This window comes from Trachypithecus francoisi, unplaced genomic scaffold (assembly GCF_009764315.1).
Source record: "Trachypithecus francoisi isolate TF-2019V2 unplaced genomic scaffold, Tfra_2.0 Lachesis_group7, whole genome shotgun sequence".
In the NCBI taxonomy this organism is placed as follows: Eukaryota; Metazoa; Chordata; class Mammalia; order Primates; family Cercopithecidae; genus Trachypithecus; species Trachypithecus francoisi.
This window is the reverse complement of record NW_022681472.1, coordinates 5,425,741-5,446,161: the sequence shown is the minus strand read 5'-3', so window position 1 is coordinate 5,446,161 and position 20,421 is coordinate 5,425,741. Positions and strand designations below refer to the sequence as shown.

The 20,421-nt window shown below is 34.1% G+C and overlaps 1 protein-coding gene across 1 annotated transcript in view; it reads right to left on the bottom strand.

The window, feature by feature from the left end:
• SNTG1 (syntrophin gamma 1) overlaps window positions 1-20,421 on the bottom strand; it is a gene marked incomplete at its 5' end in the record, with an annotated part of 382,785 nt that overhangs the window by 302,720 nt on the left and 59,644 nt on the right. Inside the window, one exon of the mRNA XM_033202518.1 lies at window positions 5,146-5,248. Coding sequence (XP_033058409.1) covers window positions 5,146-5,248 — 103 coding nt within the window. The remainder of the gene's footprint in view (window positions 1-5,145; window positions 5,249-20,421) is intronic.

The following is a 20,421-nucleotide window of genomic DNA, read 5'->3' as shown; positions in this document are numbered from 1 at the left end:
AAAATTTTATCAGTAAACATTTATATGTTAAAGCAGTACGTTACAAAATAATTTAAAAACCTCTAATCTACAACCAAATTTTACCCTTCAAAAACTAGAAAAAGAAACAAACTAAACCCAAGGTAGCAGAAGGAGAGTAATTATAAAGATTAGAGCAGAAACAAATAAAATGGAAAGACAATATAGAAAATCAACTAAGCAAATACTTGGTTTATTGAAAAGATCAACAATAATGACAAAAGTTTGACTAGGCTAATCCAAAAAGTGAAAAAAAATGTAACTAAAAATTAGAAATGAAAGAGTAGACATTACAACTGAGGCCACAAAAACCAAAAGGATTGTTAGAGAGTAACGTGGACAATATGTGCCAACAAACTGAATAATCTAGAAAAAATAGATAAAATTCTAGAAATATGTGACATACCAACAATCAATTATGGAAAAACAAAAAATACAGACAGACATAGAACTAGTAAGGGAACTGAATCATTAATAAATTCCTCACATAAAAGAAGAGCCCACAACCAGATGGTTTTCCTGTAGAGCTTTACCAAGCATTTAAAGAAGAATTAGCACTGATCCTTCTCATACTCTTTCAAAAAAATTTGATGAGGGGAAATCAGTTTCCAATTTGAGGAGAGCATTACCCAGATATGAAAACCAGACAAAGATACTACAAAAAATAAAACTACAAACCAGTACTCCTGATGAACATGAATGCAAAAGTTCTCAAAAAGATACTATAAAACTGAATTCAACTACCAATTTAAAAGATTATACACCATGATCAATTATGACTTATTCCTGAAATACAAGGATGGTTCAACATGAAAAAAAATCTATCCATGTAATTAACACACCACAGTAACAGAATGGTAGAAAAAAAAATCCCACATAGTCACCTCAATTGATAAAGAAAAAAGCATTTGCCAAATTCAGTACCTTTTCACAATTTAAAATATAATACATTTTACAAACTAGGAACAGAAGGAAATTACCTCAACATAATAAAGGTAATTCATATATAAAAAGCCCACAGCTAACACTATACTGAATGATGGAAACTGAAAGCTTTTCCTCTAAGATTAGGAATAAGGCAAGGATGCCCACTCTCAAGTCTTCTGTTTAACATGCAACCAAAAGTTATAGCCAGAAGCAATTAGGCAAGACTAAGAAATAAAAGTCACCCAAATTCAAAAGAAGAAGTAAAATTATCTTTGTTTGCAGATATGAGCTTGTGTGTAGAAAACTCTAAAGTTTAAACACACAAAAAAATGTTAAAACTAATAAACAAGTTTAAGGAAGTTGTAGAATAGACAACATAAAAAATCAGTTGTTTCTATTCATTAACAATAAAAAAGGAAAACAATTTTATTTATAATAGCATCAAAAATAATAATTAAGAATAATCTAACCCAAAAAGTTAAAAGTCTTTACACTGAGAACTAGAAAACATCATTGAGAAATTAACGATGAAACAAACAAATGGAAAAACATCCCATGGTAATGTATTGGAAGAATTAATGCTGTTAAAATGTCCATACTAAGCAATGCAATCTATAGCTTCAATGCAATCCCTATCAAAATCTCAATGGTATTATTTTGCAGAAATAGAAAAACTATCCTAAAATTCATATGGAACCTCAACTAATTCTGAATAGTCAAAAAATTCTTGAGAAAGAGAAACAGAGCTGGGGCTTTACACTTTCTGAACTCAAGATATACTACAAAGCTGCAGTAATCAAAACAACGTGGTACTGGCATTAATTCAGACACACAGAACAATGGAACAGAATAATCCTAAAATTAACCCTCAATATGTGATGAAATTATTTTAAACAAACTTGTTAAGGTTATACAATAGGTAAAGAATAGTCTTCTCTTCAATTAATTGTATTGGGAAAACTGAATATCCTCATGCAAAAGAATGTTGGGCACTTACCTGATACTAGGTATAGAAATTGACTCAAAACAAATTAAATACCTAAACATTAGACTTGAACTGTAAAAAATCTTAGCAGAAAACTTAGAGAAAACTCTTTATGACTCTGGATTTGGCAATTATTTCCTGAATAGGACACCAAAAACACAGGCATTAGAAGCAAAAAATAGACTTGACTACAGAAGAATTAAAATTTTTGTAAAATAAATAAAATGGTCAACAGAGTGAAACAACAACTTTTGAAATGGGAACAAATATTTTCAAACCATATGTCTGATAATAGGTTAATAGCCAGAGTATCTGAAGAATTCTTACAACTCAACAACAGCAAAACAAATAAACAGATTTAAAACTGAATAGAAGACTTGAATAGACATGTCTTCAAAGAAAATATGCAAATGGCCAATAAATATGTGAAAAGAAGCTTAACATTACTGATTATCAGGGAAATTCAAATCAAAACCACAGTGAGTTATCACCTGACAACCATTAGAATGGCCACTATCAAAACCAGAACAAAACGAAGTAAAAAACAGAAAATAAGAAGTGCTGGTGAGGATATGAAGAAATTGGAACTTTTGCCTCTGTTACTTAGTGTAAAATGATGTAGCTGCTATGGAAAACGGTATGGTCATTCTTCAAAAAACTAAAAATAGAATTACCATATGATCCAGGAATCCCACTTCTGAGTGTATATCCAAAATAACTGAAAGCAGAGCTATGAAAGATACTTGTACACTCATGTTCATTGCAGCATTATTCACAATAACAAAGAAAAACCAACCTAAATGCTCACTGTTCAAGGTTTCAATAAAGGTTGAATAAAGAAAATGTGGTATATGCATACAAAGGAATGTTATTCAGTCTCAAATAGGAATGAAATTTTGTCATATTCTACAACATAGATGAGTCTTAAGGGCATTATGCTAAGTGAAATAAGCTAATCACAGAAAGAACAATACTGGATTATTCCAAGTGCACAAGGTGACTAAAGTGGTCAAATTCTTATAAACATAAAGTACAATGGTGTTTGCCAGGAGTTGAGTCTGGGGAAAATAGGGAACTGTTTAAGGGGCATAGAATTTCCATTTTGCAATATCAAAAGTTTCTAGAGATATGTTACACACTAATGTACATAGACTTAAGACTACTCTTCTGAACACTTAAAATGGTAAAGATGGTAAATGTTATGTTATGTGTTATTTCCCACAATAAAAAATATGCTCACTTTGGAAATAAATTTCGCAATTTATTTATATTTATTTATTTATTTTTGAAACCAGGTCTCACTCTGTCACCCAGGCTGGAGTACAGTGGCATGATCTCAGTTCACTGCATCCTCACCCTACCAGGCTCAAGCCATCCTCCCACCTCAGCCTCCCAAGTAGCTGGAAACACAGGCACAAGCCACCATGCCTGAATAATTTTTTTTGTTGTTGTTGTTTTTTTTTTTTTATTTTTTTTTTTTTTGGTAGAGATGGCATTTTGACATGTTGTTCAGGTTGGTCTTCAGCTCCTGAGCTTAGGTGATCTGCCAGCCCCGGCTTCTCAAAATGTTGGGATTACAGACATGGGCCACTGCAACCCTCTAAATTTGGCATTTTATTAACAAGTTAATTATACATCTGTATAGTCACTCAGCAATTCCATTCTTAGGTATTTATTGTACTAAAATAAAATTACAAAAGTGCCAAAACCCTTATACAAGAAACTTCCAGTGATGGGATTGCTGGGTCAAAGGGTATATATTTGAAATATATAAATCATTCTATTATAAAGACACATGCATGTGTATGTTCATTGCAGCACTATTCACATTAGTAAAGACATGGAATCAACCTAAATGCCCTTCAGTGGTAGAATGGATAACAGAAATGTACGTATACACCATGGAATACTATGCCACCATAATAAAAGAAAGAGATCATGTCCACTGCAGGGACATGAATGGATGGAGCTGGAGGCCATTATCCTTAGCAAACTAACACAGGAACAGAAAATCAAATACTTCGCATTCTCACTTATAAGTGAGAGCAATATGACGAGGACACATAGACAAATAGAGGGGAACCACACACACTGTGGCCTTTTGGTGGGATGTAGGGTTGGAGGAGGGACAGGATCAGGATAAGTAACTAATGGGCATTAAGCTTAATAACTGGTTTGTGTACAACGAACCCCCATGACACAAGTTAACCTATGTAACAACCCTGCACTTGTACCTCTGAACTTAAAATAAAAGTTAAATAAAATAATGTTTCCAGCAGCTTTGTTTATTATAGCAAAATACTGGAAACAGTGCTGGTATCTTCAACATAAAGATGCATTAATAAACGTAATACATTCATACAATGGAATAATAAACAGCAATATAAATGAACAAACTAAGAAATATGTAGCATAAGTGAATCTGAAGGAAATTATTCATAAAGAAAGAAACCAGAATAAAAAATAAATCAAGTAGAATTCCATTCTATAAAGTTCTAGAAGAAGTAAAATAATGTATGAAGAAGAGAGTGTAAGTGAGTAGTCATTTCTGGGCTGTTATTTACTGGGAACAGTTTTATGATTGCAGGAAGTGGATTAAGCAAATGTGTGCCTTTTCAGAACTGATCCGACTGTGCAAGATATTTGCATTTTATTGCATACAAATTATGTCTCAGTGAAAAATATATTATTCTTCAATTTTTCAGCAAAAGTATTAGATAATATACATTTCATTTTAGAAAATGCATCCAGAAAATAAAGTTGACAAATAACTTTTCAAGTAGTTCTAGGTAAATTAGTACATTCCCACAAAGGCAAACGCTTTTCTTATATTCTCTCATCAGATTAACTTAAGCACACATTCTTGCTTAGTAGTAATTTTTAGTTAGAGAAAATACATTCACCAAGTATTCTGATGAAATTTAATAGACATGCATAATGCATACATGATATTTGATATGATGCTTATTTTTAAAACAAGTAATACTTCTCCAGTTGTAGGTTAGAAAAAAAAAACTGTAATGTGGTGAATCTATACTTGAAGAAAAAAATATGTTCTCTTTTCATAAGGGTTAGTAGAACACTTTGTAATATAAAGGTATTTATAGTCAGGAAAAAATCTCAACTTTAAGAAGAAAATACCAATTATTGTCAAAATAATAATTACGTAACCATAATGATGTGAGCACTTTTATCTATTCTTTCTAAATGCTTACATGCACAATCTTCATTCAATGGGAGTTTGAGGAAAGCAGGTGCTCTTTTTAAAAATGACACTGTTAGAGTCACTTCTTCTCCAGCATTCCGAAGAACCTGAACCTAAAAAAAAAAAATAAAAAGAATAAAACTATCATTACATTTATTTTATATGATGGCAAAGGCTTTAAATTATTGGTTGTTTTTTCCATCTTCCATTTTTCCTTAGTGATCAGAAGCATTTTATAAAAGATAGAGGGAGGTTATTATTTATCATTGCAGTAAGAGTCATCAATGTGCATCCTCTTGTCACATTCTGTGATCCCCTGTTTATATGCAATGTGCATCTTCCATTCATACTTATTGAGGTCTTCTTGAATGTATTGAGGTCTTCTTGAATGAATTAGGCAATATGAGGAATTATGAAGTCCACAGAAAGACAGATATAATGTTAAGGACACTGTATTTATTAGTAAATATTAATAATTGTTGAACATCTATTATGCACCAATAAATTGAATAAGCTTTGGAGCATCCGTTATGCAACATAAAATAGGCTAAGATATAAGGGAAAATTATTCTAAAAGCATAAAAATCTGATTCTGCCAATGTTGACTAGAGTACTAATTCAGATTAAATCAAATTGACCCAATTCACTCTAATCCTCTTGCAAAAAATATTGGCATTACATCTTCTACTTATTATTTTCTTTTCCCTGGAAACCTGTTATTATCAATAGCATCGGTTGTTATATAATGTTGAAGTCTGTTATTATCAATGACTCTCAACATTTTTTTAATTATAAAATAAGTAAGTCTAGTTCTTCCAATTAAAATAATTTCAATTTCTCAAAAAATCATATCTAAAAATATAAGCATTGTAAAAATTTAAAAATTGTCAAAAAAACTAAAAGAACAAAGAAGCGGAAGAGTTATTTATACCAAATACACCTGAAAAAGATATTAATATATTTATGATTTTAAACTGTCATGTAAAATAAGGAGACAAGAATAATCAGTGAAAAAGCAGTTAATAAACATGGAAATATATCTTGTTAAATACACTGAAAAATTGTTCAACCACAAATCATTAAAGAATTGGCTACTTAAAGCCAATTTAGAATGACTTCTGGTCCTGACAAGATGGCACAGATGGCCGGGCGTGGTGGCTGGCGCCTGTAATCCCAACACTTTCGGAGACCGAGGCAGGTGGATCACCTGAGGTCTGCAATTCGAGACCAGGCTAGCCAAAATGATAAAACCCTCTTCTCTACTAAAAATACAAAAAATAAAAATAAAAATTAGTCGGTCTTGGTGGCAGGCATCTATAATCCCAGCTACTCGGGAGGCTGAGGCAGGAGTATGGTTTGAACCTGGGAGGCAGAGGTTGCAGTGAGCCGGCACCGCACCTCTGAACTCCAGCCTGGGCAGCAAGAGGGAAACTCCATCAATACATACATATATACATACATACATACATACATACATAAAAATTTTGTTTTAAAGGGACAAGCTCATCTCTCTCTGCTCCTCCCCAAGAAGTACAACTGTAAACACTGAAGAAAACAGAAGAGACAACCAAATAAGAACTCTGAAAGACAGAAGGAGAAGGAAAACCTGATTAGGGATCTCAGGACAGCACTGGACAGCACAGAGACCGGATACATTACCTGCTCCACCAAACAGAGGAACACCAAACAGGCCAGGCATTTTCTCCGCCCCATCATTAAAACAGACAGCACGCTAGATAGGCTCATACTACCTCTGGATTGTAAGAGAGCCCCACTAATACCAGGCAAGGCCACAAACATCAGTGAGTGGTGACAACTGGAAGCCAGCAGAAGTGCTAGCCTTCCCCCTGCGTCTGAGAATACTCTGCCCCACTCAGAGGCACTGCGTAACCGGGAACACTGGCAGGGGTACCTCCTCATACGTGCCCAGTGAAAGAGGCCGCTTTGTGAAGGTCCTGAGACTACCCTCCCCCGCCTGGAGACACCGTCCTAGCAGAGAGTACCAGCAAAGATAGACCTGTTCCAAAGTCCCCATTATCCTACCTCTTCTACAGCAGGGAGGAACTCTCCATAACCAGCACTGACCTGGGAAAGCTTTTTCCATCCCTTCAGACTCTCCCAGCAGGGAACAGTGGGTGCCCATTGATACGAGATAAATCAGTCAGAACAAAGCAGCACCAAACGACTCTAAAACATATATCGTAAGTGGAACCATGGTCCACAAACCCGTCAGCTAAATAGTAAATTTCTGCTTAAAAAAAGAAATCTCAAGTAAGAGGCAGAGTCACCTAATATAATAAACAAAATGACCAGGATATAGTAAAAATTATATGTCATATTGAGAACCAGAAAAATCACAATTTTAAAGGGAAGAAGTAATCTACTAACATCAATGAGATAAATCACATATTGGAACTCTCTGACAAGGATTTTGAAGCAATCAACAAAAATGTTGCCATAAGAAATTACAAGTTTTTTTGATTCACGTGAAAAATTATAAAATCTCAGTAAAAAAATAAGTTATGTTATAATATCCAAATATATATTACACAAATATTTTTTCATAAATTTTAAAAACACTTGGGAATAGTTCAATAACAAAGTAGGAATGAGGGAGAGTAGAATTAACAAAGACGAGGACAGAATAATATAATTCACCTAATCTTAACAATAAAGAGTATATAGACCAAAAAAAGAAAAAAAGAAAGAAAAAATAAGCTGAAGGATAGTAACAAAATATATAAAATGCATATCATATGAGTCACAGAAGAGAGGAGAAAGAAGAGGGACTGAAAGAGTATTTAAACATATAATGTCTGAAAATTTCTCAAATTGGATGACAGATATGAGCCCACAGATTTAAGAAACTTAACAAACCTCAAAAGGATCCTGCCAAATAAATCTACACTAAGACACATCATAATTAAAATTTTGCAAACTAAAGATAAAAAAAACAAACTTTTAAAACTTTTAAAAGGAGCCAGATAAAGGACTTATGTAAATATTATTAAATGTTTTCACAAATCAAATAATACAGTATGATTAATGCAAATCAGATAATACAACATGATCAACTGAAGTTTAATCCAGGAATACAAGGTTGGTTTAACATTAGAAAATCAACTGGTGTAATTAACCACATAAAAACCTAAGTTGAAATATCAAAAAACATTTGGCAATATTCAAAATTCATATCTGTTGAACGCTTTAAGCAAAGTAATGGTAGAACAGAACTTCCTCAAACTGGCAGAAGGAAAGCTATAAAAAAAACCTACAGGTCTGTCACAGATGGACATTTGGGTTGATTCCAAGTCTTTGCTATTGTGAATAGTGCCGCAATAAACATACGTGTGCATGTGTCTTTATAGCAGCATGATTTATAATCCTTTGGGTATATACCCAGTAGTGGGATGGCTGGGTCATATGGTACATAAGAAAATGTGGCACATATACACCATGGAATACTATGCAGCCATAAAAAAGGATGAGTTTGCGTCCTTTGTAGGGACATGGATGCAGCTGGAAACCATCATTCTTAGCAAACTATCACAAGAACAGAAGACCAAACACCGCATGTTCTCACTCATAGGTGGGAACTGAACAATGAGATCACTTGGACTTGGGAAGGGGAACATCACACACTGGGGCCTATCATGGGGAGGGGGGAGGGGGGAGGGATTGCGTTGGGAGTTATACCTGATATAAATGATGAATTGATGGGTGCTGATGAGTTGATGGGTGCAGCACACCAACATGGCACAAGTATACATATGTAACAAACCTGCACGTTATGCACATGTACCCTAGAACTTAAAGTAAAAAAACAAAAACAAAAACAAACAAACAAACAAAAAAACAAAAAAACCTACAGGTAATATCATTACCAAATGGTAAAAGATTAAAGGCCTCAATGACTTCAGTTTAGAAAAAATAAAAGAGTGTCCACACTATCTACTTTAAGTCAACATTTCCATAAAGATACTAAGCAGGGCAATATAGAGAAAAAAAGTAGTTATCTATATTTGAAAAGAAGGAACAAAAGCATCTATCTGCAGATGACGTGATGGCTTACAAAAAAAGTGCACTAGAATCTACCAAAAAAAAAAAAAAAAAAAGAAAAGAAATAAAAAACTCCTGGAACTAATCATAACTAATCTTTTTAGTAGAGTTTCAGGAAATAAGATAAATATAAAATAATTATATTTCTTTATAAAAAAATCAGAATTTCTAATTAAAATTTTATAAAATCACCAAAAACCATGAAATATTTATGTATCAGTCTAACAAAAGTAGTAAAAGCCCTGTATACAAAACATTGTTATGAGTAATTTTTAAACATTTAAATATATGTGTCACAAAACTCGATATTTATCTACCCTAATTGACATATGGGAATCCCAACAGATTTTTTAATAAAAATTGACAAACTGTTATTAAAATTCATGTGGGAATTTAAAAAATCCAGGATAACCAAACCACCTTTGGAAAATAAAAGCAAAGCTATTAAACCAACATCGTTTGATTTTAAGAGATATAAAAATACTATCATCATCAAGACATTGTGCTATCAAAAACATAGATAAAATAAAATAAAATAATAATATAATATGATGTAATATAATTAATATAATATAATGTAATATAATATAAAATGTGTCCAGAAATAAATGCAAACAAAAATAAACAACTATTTTTCAACAATGTTGCAATGAAGTAGAGAAAGTAAAATCTTTTTTTTTTTTTTTTTTTGAGAAGGAGTCTCGCTCTGTCGCCCAGGCTGGAGTGCAGTGGCCGGATCTCAGCTCACTGCAAGCTCCGCCTCCCGGGTTTACGCCATTCTCCTGCCTCAGCCTCCTGAGTAGCTGGGACTACAGGCGCCTGCCACCTCGCCCGGCTAGTTTTTGTATTTTTTAGTACAGATGGGGTTTCACCGTGTTAGCCAGGATGGTCTCGATCTCCTGACCTCGTGATCCGCCCGTCTCGGCCTCCCACGAAAGTAAAATCTTTTTAACAAATTGTGCTGGGACAATTGCAAAACCTCATTAGAAAAGAAAAGGAGCTTTGGTCTATACCTTATATGACATACTACTACTACTTCAGAGTGAATCAATCACCTGAATGTAAAGTCTAAGCTTATAAAACTTCTAGAAGTAAACTTTGGAGAAAACCATTGTGGCATTGAGGCAGGATTTATTTTTGTAGTTATTAATCCAAAAGTAGATCCCGTAAAAACACAAATTGTTAAGTTGGGAGTAATCAAAATTGAACCATTGTTTTTCACACAACATGCTTTTAAGAGAGTCACAAACTTTGAGGAAATATTTGTAAATCTTTTTCTGATAAATAGTATACACTTGGAATATATTTTAAAACACTCAAAACTCAATAATAATACAAATGACTTAATAAAACATGAGAAAAAATCTTAGGCAGGTACATCCTTGAACTTATGTTGGTGGCAAATTAGTGCATGAAAATATGCTTAACATAATTAGGGAAATGTAAATTAAAACTATAATGAGATACCACTATAAATCTTCTGAAATGTCCAAATTATATATGCCTCAGATACTAAGTGTGTGTAAGGTTTTGGAGGAACTGGACTGCTCAGAGACTAAGAATAAAAATTTTAAATGTTACAATGATTTTGGAAAATAGCAATTTCATAAAATTGAAATATGCCATTACTACATGATCCAGTAAATTAATTTTTAGAAATTTATCCAAGAGAAATGAAAGTAAATGTCCTTATAAATACTTTTCATGAATATTCACGACAGCTGTATTTTTAATCAGAAAATTTAGAAAACTCAAATGTCCATGAGAAGGTAAATGGGTAAACAAACTGAGGTATATCCTTATAATGGAGTGTGACTCTACAATAATAAGAAAAAATGAATGAGTGATGGGTACATGATACCTGGTGAATAAATAGAAAATAATTATATTAAGTGAAAAAAGCCAGAAAACATACTACCAACTACAGGATTACATTTACATAAAATTGTAGAAAATGTAAACAAATGTATAGTGCCACAAAGCAGATTAGCGATCGTTCAGGGATTGAGGAGAAGAGAAAAGGCAGAATGACAGATTACACAGTGGCAGGATTAAACTGTTAGGGTAAATGAGTGTTTTATTACCTTGCTTGTGTTGGTGGGTATTTTATGTCATGGATTGCTGGACACAGTACTGTGAAGATATCAATTCTGCCCTATTTTTCTATAGATTCAGGATAATATCATTGAAAGTTCCAGTGTTATTTCTTTTACTTTTTTTGGCTTAGAAGGAATTTATGAACTTGGCTTCTGTATTTGTATTGGCATTATATTATAACCTCTAAATATTGATATAATCAATATTATATGACAATTTTGAGAATTTCTGATAAATTAAAATATATGGTGCAGTGGAAAAAATAGCTAAGTACTCATATTCTATAGTAAGTGTAAAATAGATAATATCTAGGATTAAACAAAAAGAAATAATGGTATGAAAATCAATTTTGAACAAGTAGGTAAATATGAGAATTTGTGAATATGGGTGTAGATATGGGAAAAATATGACCTGTATAGGTTAAATATGATTGCCTACAAAATAGACAATGGACAATTACTTTACTTTTAAAGCTTTACATTCAGGCCGGGCGCGGTGGCTCAAGTAATCCTAGCACTTTGGGAGGCCGAGACGGGCAGATCACGAGGTCAGGAGATCAAGACCATCCTGGCTAACACGGTGAAACCCCGTCTCTACTAAAACACAAAAAAAATTAGCCGGGCGAGGTGGCAGGCGCCTGTAGTCCCAGCTACTCCGAAGGCTGAGGCAGGAGAATGGCGTGAACCCACGAGGCGGAGCTTACAGTGAGCCGAGATCCGGCCACTGCACACCAGCCTGGGCAACAGAGCAAGACTCTATGTCAAAAAAATAAAAAAGCTTTACATTTGTGCTTCAATCTTAAAGTTTTTTTCAAGTATAAGTGAAAAATATAAGAACGTTAAACAATAATAAAAACTCACCCTAAAGAGATAATGAGTTTTTAAACTATAAGGTCAGTTATGAGTATCTGTGTAATCATAATTTTAAGTCTTTGACAAATACATATTTTTTAATTAATTTAGGATTATTAATCTTTTCAGGGAATAAGATTGAGATAATTTTTTTTTGAGTTTTTCTTCTATGGTTTAAATGCATATTATATCAGCCTGATACTGTCAGGTTGGAAAATATAAGTTCTATATCTTGAATAATAATGAATGAATCATTCCTGCCAAATCAGAAATTACCAATAAATCCAGTTGTCCTTTTTACTTTCATTCACATTTTATAATTCAAATAAAATGTTGTGAATTTTAATCAGATAAAGTATTAGCACAGTTATTCTCTCAAACTGCTATAGGTGAGTACCCAAGCAAGAGGATTGATAAATGGTGACAATCAATAAGAATAGAAAAAAGAAATTAAATTCAAATAGATATTTATGGATTTAATCTAATATTAAAACCACTACAAATCTAACGACTCAGTTCATGAGCTGAAAACTCTTAAGTTCCATTCATCTATTAAGAAGAAAAGTTCATACAACGCTTTTCGGTTCTTTGCCCTTTCTGGTTTCCCCTTGGAGGCCATTCTAACTTCTATGAGATTCTAAGGAGGAATTTAGCTAGCTGCCGCTACTCTGGAATATAAAGCCAAGGATGCCCATAGCTGAGCTTGCTTTTAATTGATAAAAAGAAGGCACTGCTGCTTTCTCTATGCATATTTTAAGCACACATCAGGAAACACGCACACATCTCCCTTCACAGACAGCAAGGGCAGGAAGATTAGTTTGTGAGGATCATAGTTACTGACCTCACATGATATCAGGAAATCAAGTAAGACTTTGATCTTAAGAGAGTCAGATTGACGTATTTCTGCCCACTAGTAAAATGATGGAAAACAGTCACCTAGAATGTGACATTAACATTCGACTTATCCCACTTGACATAAGTAAATTATTTCCTTATTCTGGATCCTATCTGAAAAGGATCTTAAAAATGACTTTGAGGGTTGATATTGAAACAGGTCACTTTACAGATAAAATAGGCTAATCCAGAAACTATAACATGCTTTACTGTTCACTCTAAAATAGTGACTATATGTGGAAACCAAATAAATGAATCTTTTTTTTTTTTTTTTTTTTTTTTTTTTTTAATGCACTGGTTTACGAACTGAAGGAAAAATAAGAAGTTGGCTTATTATGGGTATTACTGGGTGACAGCTTTGGTTGAAAGTGTAATGTAAAAGCTCTCATGCCGGGGTTAGGGAGTCCTCCTGCCATTGTGTATCTACTAGCACATTCAGGTTTACAGAGAAGTCTTCTGGTGGCAGGGTGAGGGAGCATACTGCCCTTCTGTGGTTTCCTGCAGGCATATACACTCACAACTGCAGATTGCTCACAGGGCCATGGCAGTTGCTAGCCATGGGCAGGAGATAAGGCCTTCTTAAGAGAGAAGCATTCGAGCAAGAAATGAGTCTGTAATATTCACAAGAGCTGGTACTGTTGGACTGGAAAGTAAATCAAGTGTATTAGCAGAAATTTCCCTGCTGGAAAGTAGGGTATAGAGCTGCATCTAAGAAAACCTTATCACGTAACTTTTGGAAGCAGTGGATTAATCAACTATGTGAAGTCAAATATAATTGGGAACGTGGAGGAAACAACTGAAAAAAAAAAAAAAAACAAACAAGAATTTGACATGATTGAGACACATCAGCTCTCATCTTTGTTGCTGCAACCACAGGATACAGGACAGAGCTGGAAAAGCTAGAAATACATCACATTAGGGATGGGGAGTCAGATTATCGTCAACATAATAGCACAAGGAAGGTAATGTGATGTTCCTGAGGAGGCATTGTATGCATTTATTCGTTTTATTATGTTTCTCTGCATTTTAATTTTTAAAAATACTTCATAAATACATAGAAATGAAATAGGAATATTTCAATAGGCATTTCTAGTGTAAATTTTATGTCGTTTAAAATGAAAAGTCCCAGCAAGAATGTCCACCTGGTTATATGATGAAAGAAGGAACTATGAATAATTTAAAATTTCAGAATTCCTAAAATTTCAGCCTAAAATAATGTATAATTATGCAATAATGTTTGATTTTGATAATTATTTATTACAATTAAGAATGCAGTTTCAGCTCTCAGCTCTAACAAAAATAGCAAATCTTAGTAAAACTAATCATAATACAATAATAATAAATTATTGAATTTCAATATAGAAAAGATCCACTTATTTCAGTTAGACAAGAATATTGAAACATTTGATAAAATTGTCCTTATTTAAGGTAGTGACTTAATATTTAAGTTTATGACTGAAAATAATTCATTGTTTTCAAAGACTCAACTAAAACAAGATTTTATATAATAGAAGTGTATAAAGAGACATATCCCTCTGAGGTAAACTTTAATTGAAGTAAAATACATTATTAGCTAGTTTACGTGGCTATGGAAATACTATTTCAGCATTTGTTGTAATTCCAAGATGATTTCCTCAATAACTCAAGCAACATTTTCTTTTATATTTTAATTGTTATGTGGCCAACTGAGTAGCTCAAGATCCATTGCAACTGATAAAATTTCTACTTTGAAAAAGCATCAGGAACAGAGGGATAAAACTGAGTTTTATCTAATTCTTAAAGAAGAGATTATTCCAGTAGGAAATCATGTATCTTCAAAGTATTTTATTAAAGTAAATTTAAATGAAAATTAAAAATAAAGGCATAGTAGTATAAATAAAATAAACAAGAGACAATTATTAATATAAATGTATACATCAATGCTGTATTTTGAATACAGATGGAATTCAGCAAGTGAGAAATGAAATTTTGCTATGAGCGAGTGGTCTTTATTACAAAAGAGAAATCCTGAATAAATATCCAGGAATTATTATGAATATAATTAATTTCCTCAAAAAGTTGTGTGTGTGTGTACATATATATGTGTGTGTATGTGTGTGTGTGTGTATATATATGTGTGTGTGTGTGTATATATATATATTTACATGTTTCTCCCTTCAATGAAAGATTCTGAAAAGATGTTTGGTCAAATTGAGCAGCAATTCCTAATGAAAACTCCAAGAAAAGTAGGAATAGAAAACAAAAAAAAAATTCCCTGGCATGTCCCCCCACCAACCCTCCAACTTAGGGCTCTCTTTAATATTTCTAAAAGAAATTTCAATTTTTTATTTGTCTGTATTTGCTGGAACTCATAAAATATTGTTGAAAAATAATGGAGATAATGGTCGTCTTTATTTGGTACCTGACTGTAGTTGACATGATTTTATTATTTTTTATTTTTTCCAGCAATTACCAGTTGCCTTTATTTATATAAAAGTATATTAAATACTCTCAATATGTAAAAGTAAAAAATATTATCTATATAAATAGAAAATTTCCATATACAAAATCTTTTTTAAAAATTATACATGTATATACAGTGTTGACCTTAGAAGTTGTATCTTAAATCTTAAACTCTGTATAGTTTGTACAGTAGATTCATGAAAACATAGTTATTGGTCAAATGTTTAATCAACACCACTCAAGTCAAAGTACTAAATGATAAAGCGTATTAGGAAGGTGCCCAAAATGCAGAAGTCTCCTGCATTTAATACACTAATTGAAGGTTTGCCAATTATTTTGAATTTCCAAATGTACTCCTTAAAAGAAAATAGAAAAAGAACCTAAATACAGTATTACAAACATTAGAAAAGTCTGCACAATTTCCATCTTAGTTTCCTACATGGTTTGAAGTCAGTCTTTCAAAAGCTCTTCAAAAGTTCATTCAGGAATATGTAAGGCATTCATTCATTTGTTTTTGGTTGGATGATCTCAGTACAGAATATATCATCTAAAGGATGATATACGTAGAAGGTACAGAGTTTTAAAAACTACAGCAACTTGGAATTTGTTGTACCATCATGCTCCAAAATCCCCGTTTGTATTTCCACATATTCTATTATCTTAAGAGTTCTGTTTTCTGCATATGGCTAGCCAGTTTTCCCAACATCATTTATCAAATAGGAAATCCTTTCCCCATTGCTTGTTTTTGTCAAGTTTGTCAAAGAGCATATGGCTGTTGATGTGTGGTGTTATTTCTGAGGCCTCTGTTCTGTTCCACTGGTCTATATATCTGTTTTGGTACCAGTATGCAGAAAACTGAAACTGAATCCCTTCCTTATACCTTATACAAAACTTAACTCAAGATGGATTAAAGACTTAAACGTAAGACCTAAAACCATAAAAACTCTAGAAGAAAACCTAGGCATTACCATTCAGGACATAGGCATGGGCAAATAATTCATGACTAAAACACCAAAAGCAATGGCAACAAAAGCCAAAACTGACAAACCGGGTTAAACTAAAGAGCTTCTGCACAGCCAAAGAAACTATCATCAGCGTGAACAGTCAACCTACAGAATGGGAGAAAATTTTTGTAATCTATCCACCTGGCAAAGGGCTAATATCCTAAATCTACAAAGAACTTAAACAAATTTACAAGAAAAAGCAAACAACTCCATCAAAAAGTGGGCAAAGGATATGAACAGACACTTCTCCAAAGAAGACATTTATGCAGCTCATCATCACAGGTCATCAGAGAAATGCAAATCAAAACCACAATGTGATACCATCTCACACCAGTTAGAATGGCAATCATTAAAAGGTCAGGAAACAAAAGATGTTGGAGTAGATGTGGAGAGATAGGAACACTTTCACACTGTTAGTAGGAGTGTAAATTACTTCAACCATTGTGGAAAACAGTGTGGCGATTCCTCAAGGATCTAGAACCATAAATATTATTTGACCCAGCAATCCCATTACTGGATACATATCCAAAGGCCTATAAATCATTCTGTTATAAAGACACCTGCACACATATGTTTACTGCAGCACTGTTGGCAATAGTGAAGATGGAGCCAACCCAAATGTCCATCAGTGATAGACTGGATAAAGAAAATGTGGTGCATACACACCATGGAATACTATGCAGCCATAAAAAAGGATGAGTTCATGTCCTTTGCAGGGACATGGATGAAGCTGGAATCCATCATTCTCAGCAAGCTAACACCGGAACAGAAAAACAAACACCACATGTTCTCACTCATAAATGGGAGTTGAACAATGAGAATACATGGACACAGGGAGGGGAACATCACACACTGGGGCCTGTTGGGAGTGGGAGGCTAAGGGAGGGATAGCATTAGGAGAAATACCGAATGTAAATGATGGGTTGATGGGTGCAGCAAACCACCATGGCACGTGCATACCTATGTAACAAACCTGCACATTCTGCACATTTATTCCAGAACTTAAAGTATAATAAAAAAGACTTCATTATATTTATTTATTAATAACTTTTTAATGAATACTTTTTATGGGCCAAGTGTCATGCTGGACTCTTGGAATCTGTCTGTCAATAATATGGCTTGTTGTTATCCTGGTCATTGCCTAGCACTCATTTTCAAGGGGCAGGAACAGATGATGGAAGATAGACATTAGGTGAGCACAAAGTAGACAATATGAAAGCCCAGAAAGGGAGACGTTGAGAGGTGCTCATAAGCAAGGAAAACAGCAGGCAGAGCAGACAAGCAAGAACAGACCTGTGTGGAGAGTTATTTTAAATAGATCAGTGAAGGTAGGACACATTCATAAGATTTCCAACCAAAGGATAGAAGGAGGTAAGCACGTTCGCCATACAGATACTTAGATAAAGGGTATGCTAGACTCTTTGGAAACATTGAAAAACTGAGTGACTTGCTCAAACATAGCACCTCATATATGGTAGACTGACAAGTAAAACTACATGTAAACATGAGTTCTCCATTTTTTCCACTGTGCCTTTCTCTTAAAATAGTCAGTGGCAAATCTTGCAGAATTTCTTAAAAAAACATATTTTACTCTCATAGCAATTTCAGGACGATCATCACCTATCAACTTCTACATGGGTCTTTATCTGCAGAGCCCAGTTGCACAGCACCACTTCACGGCCCTAATTCTGAGGAGAAGGAAGACTCTACCTAGATACAGAAAACAAGATAGAATGGACTAAGTAGCTTCTTTCCACATTGATAAGACTCCATTTGTTTAAGTTACTTATTTGTGTATATTTTCTTTTGAGATCAAGAAGTAGAGTTTAAATTAACTCAGCAAACATATATCAAATGTCTATCACATTCGAAGCACCATATGAAGTAACACAGAATATGCAATGAAGAAATGAAGTTGATAAAGCCCTTTAGTTCTAGAGACTTCTAAGCTGGTGGGAAGACAAATGTTTACAACCAATTAAAAGAAAAAGAAAGGCATAAGAAAAGTTTGTAAAAGTAAATAGCATTATGTAAAAAACCCAGGCCCAAATCTAGTCTGCATAAAAGGTAGTCACAATGTTTTTTTAGCTTCTGTGCTAATAACACTGACATCACTGAAATGTGGTGCAGTTGTCTCATTGCTTAGTGTGATACAACAAACAAGGAAACCAACAAAGCCTAGGCAACCCTGCACACACAACCTTATGGTCCCAGCAGTTTTTCAATAAGTTTCTACAGTGCCCTCTTGGTCACATCTCAGAGACTACCAGTGACTCCCTCAAATGAGCAAAGTTTCCATTATCAAATCAAATGTAATCACATGTTTACTGAGGCCCCAATATACTTAATTCAGACCCATGTTGAATGTCCCTACACCTTCCTTCAATGACAGAGAGTATATTTATAAAATGCAATCATTGCACATGAAATGAAGTATACTCAGTTCAAATCTTGCAGATGGGAAGAAAGGGCATATTTTACAGACTGAAAGGTTATAGCATATTTCTTTCTTTTCCTTTTCTCTTTTTTTCTTTTTTTCTTTGAGATGGAGTCTCTCTCTTGTTGCCCAGGTTGGAGTGTGATGGCACGGTCTCGGCTCACTGCAACCTCCCCTTCCTGGGTTCAAGCGATTCTCCTGTCTCAGCCTCCCAAGTAGCTGGGATTGCAGGCATGCACCACCACATATGGCTAATTTTGTATTTGTAGTAGAGACAGGGTTTCTCCTGTTGGACAGGCACTTGGGCAATCCACGTGCCTCGGCTTCCCAAAGTGCTGGGAATATAAGCATGAGCCACTGCACCAGGCCCAGCATATTTCTCATACATAGATACGATGTATTTCAGGCAGGATACTGAGGTGGAGAACATGTCTATATCAAGAAAATCCAGGCTGGGCATGGAGGCTCACACCTGTAATCCCACTGCTTTGGGAGACCGAAGCGGGCAGACAACCTGAGGTCATGAGTTTGAGACCAGCCTGACCAACATGGTGAAACCCTGTCTCTACTAAATACAAAAAATTAGCCAGGAATGGTGCTGCATGCCTGTAATCCCAGCTACTTGGGAGGCTGAGGCAGGATACTCGTTGAACCTGGGAGGCTTAGGTTGCAGTGAGCTGAGACTGTGCCATTGCTCTCCAGCCTGGGCGACAAGAGTGAAGCTCCATCTAAAAAAAAGAAAGAAAGAAAGAAAGAGAGAGAGAGAGAGAGAAAGAAAGAAAGAAAGAAAGAAAGAAAGAAAGAAAGAAAGAAAGAAAGAAAGAAAATCCAGAGTGTTTACATATTTGATACAACCACATTAGATGAAATAACTTATACACATATTTACTCTAAATTCATAATAGTAAAACCATAGTTATACAAATGCTTAGCTTGAAAACTATGTACCATATTTAAGTAGAATTTGTGAAGAAAAAGAAAGAAATCATAACACATCCTTATTTTAACAGAATTTTGTATAGGTCACTTCAAGCATAAAGAATTATCAAGATCTGAAAACAAAGGTAAACCCTATCAAGCCCACATTAGATTTGCAGCTTCAGAATACAGTTGCTAAATATTTGTTTACGCATATTATCACAAAATGTTTGCACAAGATGGAACTAAGAAGTAAATATTGCAGAATTGCTTACACTGTTCCCTGCCATATACTGTCATATCAGTCCATTGCGTTAGTCATTTGAACATGCTATTCTGAATTTTAAATGCCATCCCCTTTGATATACACTGAGTACAGTGTAAATACTCTGATACCATTAGCAGCATTGTCAGGGCCGCCATGGAGTGAGCTGTGCTAGCACTTTCATGGTGACTGAAGCCTGCATAGGGAGAAACACAGCTGTACCACCATGAGAAAACAGTGGTTTCTTTGAGAGTTCAGTCATTTTAAACACTTAAAATTAGATGTGTGTATGCCAAATATAATGTATTAAATGAGTAGG